Source organism: Benincasa hispida, chromosome 9 (genome assembly GCF_009727055.1).
Source record: "Benincasa hispida cultivar B227 chromosome 9, ASM972705v1, whole genome shotgun sequence".
In the NCBI taxonomy this organism is placed as follows: Eukaryota; Viridiplantae; Streptophyta; class Magnoliopsida; order Cucurbitales; family Cucurbitaceae; genus Benincasa; species Benincasa hispida.
In genome coordinates, this window is record NC_052357.1 from 17,163,877 (window position 1) to 17,172,104 (window position 8,228).

Below are 8,228 nucleotides of genomic sequence, written 5' to 3' on the forward strand. Positions count from 1 at the left end.
CACTATCCCACTCCACCCTCGAATACTACCGCTACTGCACACATCTGGATTCTATGGGGTTGCCAGATAAGGATTTATTCAGTTGGATTGGCATCTGATCACAGTCTTGGTCGAGAGATGGAGGCTCGATATGCATACATTTCATATGTCTGTTGGAGAGTGCACTATCACTCTACAAGACATAGAAGTGTTGTTGGGGTTACCTGTTGACGGTGAGCCGGTCACCGGAGTGATGTACAATGACTGATCAGAAGTTTTCAACTGTACCTCGGTGCGACCCCACATGCCGACAAGATGATCGACGTTAAGTTTAATATGGTTAGGAACAAAATTTCGTGAGGTCACAGATGATACAGACGAGGAAACCGTCATAAGATATGCGCGAGCATATATACTACAAATGATGGTTGGAAGTCTGTTTTCAGATAAATCAGGTCATTTTGTTCACTTGATGTTCCTGCCACCCCCTTATTAAGCTAACCTCCCATGATGCGGGGCGGTATTTCGTGGGGTGGAGCATGCTTGACATGGTTGTATAGACAACTAATGCAAAGCAACAAGACTGAGGTTGAAAGATAGTGGATCTCTCATACTTTTGCAACTATGGGCTTGGAAGCGATTTCCAACAATGGCTCCACAGCTACAACATGTTAATGACGCTCAGTTAGTTGGACGAGCCTACGTTTCTCGGTATGATCTAGTTAATTTAAATTCTAAATTATCAATTTAAAAATTTAGGTGGAGAGACCAATTTGTATGACTAAGATAGCCACACATGTAGTCAGCCAGTATAGATACATGTTTGATCTGCTTCAACCTGAACAGGTACATTACACTGAACCTAATTGATTTATTTATAACACATTTTTATTGTATTTGTCTTTAAATATTTCTAATTTAATAATTTTGTGTTTCAGATTATCTGGGCCAGTACAAAATATATTATGCATACGTTGCCTAATTTTTGTATGAATGGTAAAATATATGGCGGACGATGAGTCCTCTCATATGTTTTCACATTGGTGAGTGGCAATCTTCCTGACAGGGTGATGAGACAATTCGGTTTTCAGCCAGGATGTCCATCGCCTTGTAATATACTGAATCCGTACTGCATGATATGGTCCTAAGAACTGGAGATTGGTCGAAAAATTTTACACATTTGGTAATGCGATGGCACTATCGTGAAAGGTTTATTGCCAAATGGGGGTTTCTTTGAACAGTTTGACATAGATGTCACTCCAGAATATATTCATTGATATAAATAATCACAAGGCACTTACGTTACTCGTTCGGGAGCAGTTGTGGGTCACTGGTAAATGAATGAAATTATTAATTTTAATTTTTTAATTTAAATTTATTTTTAAAATTGGTCTAATTGTTTTATAATTCACAGAGATTGAACAATTAGTAGAGTCCGTGAGGTTGCGAATGATCTGAACTAGGTTCTTGCTATATGTAGTGACAACCAAGCTATATGGAGGAAAATTCATTAATGTAGATATACTATTGTTCCTCCACCAGCTCCTAGACGTAGAGGACCTGTTCGGGAAGAGGATGAGTTTGATGAGGTTTCATATAATGTGAAGAGTTTCCCCCTATGAGCAGACGTAGAGTCAAACTGATTTAGTTAGTCCGATGATGATGATGCCAGCATTGGTTTCAGGATATTATGACTCAGAGGTTGATCCTTTCGTCTTCAATACGTGCATAGACATGGTCGGGGTCGTGGGAGAGCATAATGAATATTTATATTATGAAGCGCCTGCAGAGGTACAGAACAACATCAAGAAGAACCGAGCAACCTCAAGTTTGAAGTCGACGATGCATCCTCGAAATCGACGACGTCTGCCTTATGGGACACATTGATTTTTGTAAATTATTTTTATAATAGAATGAAGACTAATTAATTTACAATTTTTTTTAATTTTATGACATATTATTATTTTTTAATTTATTTCTTTTAGAGTTTAAATAAAATAATAAAATATTTTTAGAAATTATTTTTATAAAATAGAAAATTAAAAAAAAAAGAAAGGAAGAAAGAAAGAAGAAGGTGGAATATGTAATAATTAAAAAAAAAAAAAAGAAAGAAAGGACAAGGTCGAGGGTTCAAAATTCGACCTACCTTAGTCAAATTTTGAACACTCAGTTATTAAAAAAAAAAAATAACAATAATATTTTTACAAATAGTTTGAAAACAACCTTATTTTCCTAAATAGTTTCTAAAAGGACAATATTCTTTTAATTTTCCTGTTAGCATAAATGTTATACCTAAAAGAAGGCCTAGCAAAATCCATTACGTAAATCCATATATGCTTGACAATAAATTCGTTGTACACTCATGAAGGCTTGAAAGGAGGACAAAATAACCAAATTGTTGGCCTTCTTCAATATCAATATTAAACCCATAATTGTTTTTTATTTTTTTATTTTTTTATTTTTATTTGAAAGTTATGGATGATATTAGATTATATTTTACGATATAATTCGTTAGAATGAATTTAATTCAATAGTAACTCCATCTTTATAATTTATGTCATATAAATCTTCACGTTAGGTGAAGACTGATGAAAAATTATAATAATACGTGAATACATACTATTTTCATTCAAATTATTTTAATATAAAAGTTACTTACAATTGTTCATATTGTCTATTATTAGATATTAGGGTCAGTTGCAAGCATAAAATAAGATATAAGGATTAGGTTCATTTTCACACGATTTAAATTTTACAAAAAAAAAAAAAAATCGATCAGTCTGATCCAATTTAAATGAGGCATTGAAACTGAAAAGTAAAAAAATGCTGTCATTGATTCACTGATCATATGGAATTTGATTACTATTTGATTGCTATGTAATTACTATCTGAATTTTATTTGCTGCTATACGATTGTTTTCTAATTACTATTTTATTACTATTTGATACTAATTGCCGATTATATCGATTATTATCTGATTTTTATTTCATTTTCGATTACTTAAACTTTAGTTCTTCTTCTCTTTTACTTTTACACATTTTATGATTTTAACTCTATTTTTCACTTCCCATTTCTTTATTTTTATAGCAACTGATATACACCATCAAAGGATTATCATGGTGATTGATTCTTCTCCTCCTCCTTCAATAGTTTAAGCAAGGAAGTTTAGTTTGATTGTTATCTAATTGATAGTAATATTGATTGCTAACTGATTGTTGCCTGATTACTATTTTATACTTACACCTAAAGATACACGTTGCTATTTGATTGATGATTAATTATTGTTTGATTGTTATTTGATACGAATTATTATTAAATTGCTATCTTATACCGGTTTGTTATTTCATTGCTATTTGATATTAATTGTTATATAGTTGTCAATGATATCGATTGTTATCTGAGTGTTGTCTGATTACTTTAATATTGGTTATCATTGATACTAATTGTTATATGATTACTATCTAATATTAATTGTCAATAATATTAATTGTTATCTAATTACTATTTGATATAATTGTCAACCATATCAATTGATATATGACTTTTGATTGATTATTACTAGATATTTATTGCTATTTAATTGTTGTGTGATTATTATTTGATGATGATTATTAATGATACCAATTGCTATCTGATAGTTTTCTGGATATGATATTAACACTTACAGATACTGGTTGCTATTTGATAAGGATTATTCTTTTATACTAATTGTTATTTAATTATTATCTTATTGTTATCTTGTATTGTGATTACTAATGATACGTTGATGTACTATCTAATTATTGCCTAATTATTATTTGATATTGATTGTAATATGATTGCTAATGATGGCTTATTATAATAAGGTACAACTCATTGGGTATCATCTAATTACGTGTCACTTAAAAATCTATTAAAATTGTCAAATGAAAATCAAATAACAATTACATTGATACATAAGTATATAATTATAGAATGGTAATAAAATAGAAATAACATATCAATTAAACAACAATCACATGAAAATCAAAATAAGCAGTCACAACGTAGATATTACTCAATATTAAGTATAAATATGAACTAAGAAAACCCAAATCAGACCCTTATTGATGAATCTACACCCCCACAAACTCTTAAAATCATAGCAAAATCACATCAATATAATAGAAAAATGGACATGGAAAGATAACAAGAAAGAATCAAAGAATAGAATGATAAGTACCAAAAGAGAATCAAGTATAAGAATGATAAATATGACTCGCCGATCTCATGCATTCCTCTTTTCTATTTCACCATAATTCACGATTTTTGCTAGAATTTCTCTATCGCACAAATCCTTCATAATGATTTGTCTGTTGATATACAAGAGTATGGGTAGGCACCTTCGATTCTGCCAAAGACGCTGCCTGTGCTTACGACAACGCCACCATAACTCTTTCCAGCCCTAAAGCTAAAGCCAATTTTCCTCTCCCTAATCCGACATCGTTTTTCGATTATCCTCCTTCTTACCCTCCTCGTTCCGTCAACACTCTAGACCCCTTCCCTAATCCCTGATTTTGATTAGACCCATTTGATGATGTTGACATTCAACATGCGGAAGCAATTAGGATCTTAAGCACTCTAATTCCATCAATTTAAGCAAACAAGCAAGCATGTTTAATAAGAGAAATAGGGTTTTGAAATTATGCCTCTGAAGAACTCCTCAAATCTTCAAATCCAGCTCAAATCTTCACTCTAATCTTTGAAGACAATCACTTGATTTTCTCTTCTATTTTCTAGGATCTTTGATTGGATTGTGGGATCTAAAATGAGATTAAATTTAGGGAGGATCGGAGAGAAAATCTGATTTTAGTGTTCAAGGGTTGAAGAAACTTTCTTCAACTGAATTTTCAGAAAAAATTCTAATTACACGTCTCTCTTAAGCTGGAATGAGTTTGATCTATGTCAAATTAGCATGCCACTCTCTTTTCCCATAGTTGGATTCTAAAACACTTTAATTCTTAGTGGGATTTTAGTGTTCAAATTGGGAAACAACCCACTAAGACTAATTTTCAATTTAAATTGAATTAGAATCAATTTTATTTAATAAAATTCAATTTCAATTTAATTTTCCAAAAAAACAAACTAAAACAAAATTGATTTAAATAAATGAATTTTTATAAAATTAATTTTTTTTAATAAAATTAATTCAAATAATTAATTAAAATAATTTAATATCCAATATTAAATTATTAAATCACCAATTGCACGTTCATGAATCCCTATTCATGTATTTAATATTTAAATCAAATTTAAATATTATTCAATTCTCCAATTCTATTTAATTTGATAATTAAATGTGTAATTATATTGTATATAATTCAAATTCGAACATTTCAAATTGACTCATCACGTTATTCTAAGGTTTAATTGGTTTGTGAGCTAGTAGAGGGACTTATTGGACTTATAGATAATAAGCTCCAAAGATCCGAGATTAATTGGCTAAACTCTTTAAGCCGAATTAATCAACATTCGTTAACTACTGGGTCACTCCACTAAAACCTAGTAGCTACACTCTCCTCACTGTAGATATATTTATGTCCACTTGATTTAACCATGATCAGTAAGTCGATCATTCACAGGTTATTCATAATAAGGGCTGGGTCGAAAGCTATTTTACCGCCAAGATTACATCTTGCTCCTTAAATTCTACTGATCCTCTAATGAACAATTGGTTTGTGATCCAATCAAAAAATCGAGTTCTTCTCAGGCCAATGAGAAGGTGGGCCTCTTGTCAAGACCCAGAATCAGCACTCTAAGGAAACTACCTTTCTTCTATCTCTAAGAGCAAGTAGAAGTGAATTCCATCTTGTACCCTATGTCCTCAATTATCTACCCAGTCTTACCCTTGAAATGGGGTGCTTATTGAGCCCGTGTTGTTGAATCAACCCTCACTCATACAAATCTAAGGATAATCCTGAATAAACAAGAGTTCATAGTTAGCTCAGGATTAAGGTTAAGTTACCTAAGTCATTGCTATATTTCTCGGTCCGGTCTTATACAAACTCTTTGCATAGGATGCTCCCACTCACATGTTTCCATATGCACTTTATACTAAATACAAAGTGGGCCGCATCCAATAGTGTCCCTAGGATAAGGTACTCAACCTTATCCATATACTATAAACCATTTTGGCTATCTACACAAACTTAGTTCATGTACTTATGTAATAGTCGTAGATCTTAGTTTATTGGATTTAGTTTTTACAAGAATAATTTACATATTCAATAACCACTTTATTGAATAAACCTCAATAACTTCTTTATTGCAAATAAAATGTGTTTAATTTTTATAAACTGCAAGTTTTAGGACATACAAGCTAGCAAATTCTAGTAGTTTGAGCTCCACCATTGAATCCTTCAGTGACCCTTGCCCTCCTTCTACCGCCGTTACTACGACGACTTCTCCTTCTCATCATTACCTGTGCACTCCATCGCTTTTCCTTGAGGATTTCCATAGCGATTGTGATTCCACATCCTTTGTTATCGATGACGGAAAAGACATCGCTTCCTCCATCGTTGTTCCTTTGAAACCTCTTCTACCTTTCAATCTCAACATTCTACTTTCCGATCTTTTTGATTTTAGCGTTCCTTGTTTAGATAGGACTTCTAGGCCTTTAGCACTAATGTGAGATAATCTTTTATGCCAAACATCAGCCTCTATGACATCATTTGTGGTGGCAACATATGCCCCTGTCATCATTTCTACTCATTTGACCACAAATAAGTCATTTATCTTCTTCCCAAGTAATATTACTTTAGTATCCTTTAGCACCTCAAGGGTTCCTCCTTTACCCCTGTACTCACACCTAATAGCATCTAGCATACCTAAGGAGATTAGATTTCTCTTAAGTAATGGAACATATCTCACATTCCTAAGAAGTTAATAGTTCCATCCTTAAGTTTCATGGAAAAAAAGTCAATGCCTTCTATTTTACAGCCTTGGTTGTTTCCCATATACACCATTTCTTCTTCTATTTCCTTAAAGGTGTTAAAACCAAGGTCTCATTGAGGTCATGTGATAGGTGCATCTAGAATCTAGAACCCAATCATGTTTTCCTAGAGGTTTTACATGATTGGATTTGTTTAAAGTTGTGGCTAAAGCATCTGAGTAGATGAAGGATCCTTCTACAACAGATGCTTCGGGCTTTTTACCTTTTGTCCTTTTCTTTCTCTTGATTCTTTCTTTTTAAGCTAAAACAATCCTTAATTAGATGTTCCTTTTTCTTGCAGTACTTACATTTTTTTTTCTATTTTGATTTGTTATCTTTTGAGTTGTGAGGTTTTCTATCTTTTGAATGGTTTTGTTTGAAGTTTCTTTTTACAAATAGACCTTCACCATTAGGATGATTCTTTCTATCAATCTGTAACTCTAGCTCTCTAGTTCTTAGGGCTGAGATTATAGTGTATGTGCTTCTACTATCTCTTCCATACTTTAGAGCATTTTTTATTTCTTTATAGGATTCAGGCAAGGAGTTTGGAAGCACATAGGCCTCATTTTTATCACTAAGTTTTTCTCCTAGAGTTTTAAATTCAGCAACAATTTTCTTGAACTCATCAAAATTATTAGTTAAAGTTTTAGATGAATCCATTTTAAATGTGAAGAATTTCTCGCTAAGATACATTTTGCTAGGAAGATCTTTAGTAGCATATAACTCTTCTAGCTTAGTCCATATCCTATATGCAGTTTCTTGATCTAAAACTTATCAAAGAACACTGTCACTAAGGTTTAGAACCAACGTACCATAGGTTGCCAGCTCCCAGTCTTCTTTTTCTTGAGCTGTCATAGTGGCAGAGAGTGTTGATGGGTTAAGGAGGGCTCTGTGAGCTTTCTGCTGGTCGAGAATCGCCTTGATCTTGGCCTTCCATAGTCCAAAGTCTCCTTTGCCATCGAATTTCTCCACTTCAAACCTTGCTATTGACATTTTTGATGAAAAACTTGAGCTTTGATTCTTCAAGAATTGTAATCTTGTAAGTCTTTTGCTCTGATACCACTTTGTTTAGCCGACTTTTTAATGTATATTTGAATTAAGCCCAAATGATGAATGATTTTATGGCCTTTCTTGCTGATCCAATTTGTGAGTCTAATAATTTTGCCCCAAATTAATTTTTAATCATAATTAATTTCCTTTCTCTCTCTTTCTTTGAATAAACTTATTATTAATTACTCATTTTGTTAAAAGTGCCAATGATCAAAGAATATATTGAACTATTTTTCAAAAATTAGGAGC

General features: G+C 32.4%; 1 protein-coding gene across 1 annotated transcript; it reads right to left on the reverse strand.

The window, feature by feature from the left end:
* Nucleotides 1-6,706: 6,706 nt before the first annotated feature.
* LOC120084587 lies at nt 6,707-7,922 on the reverse strand. The gene is made up of 3 exons (XM_039040395.1): nt 7,742-7,922; nt 7,331-7,693; nt 6,707-6,825 (listed from the first exon to the last, which is right to left on the reverse strand). The coding sequence occupies exons 1-3, from the start codon at nt 7,920-7,922 to the stop codon at nt 6,707-6,709; spliced, it is 663 nt and encodes a 220-aa protein (XP_038896323.1).
* Nucleotides 7,923-8,228: the final 306 nt, after the last annotated feature.

What these genes read in the sequence shown, in the direction of transcription:
- LOC120084587 (XM_039040395.1), bottom strand. Translation starts at nt 7,922, where the DNA reads ATGTCAATAGCAAGGTTTGAAGTGGAGAAATTCGATGGCAAAGGAGAC. An exon ending in CTGGGAGCTGGCAACCTATG is followed by an intron (nt 7,694 to 7,741) that starts GTACGTTGGTTC and finishes GATAAGTTTTAG; the next exon opens with ATCAAGAAACTGCATATAGG. An exon ending in GAATCATCCTAATGGTGAAG is followed by an intron (nt 6,826 to 7,330) that starts GTCTATTTGTAA and finishes TAATCTCCTTAG; the next exon opens with GTATGCTAGATGCTATTAGG.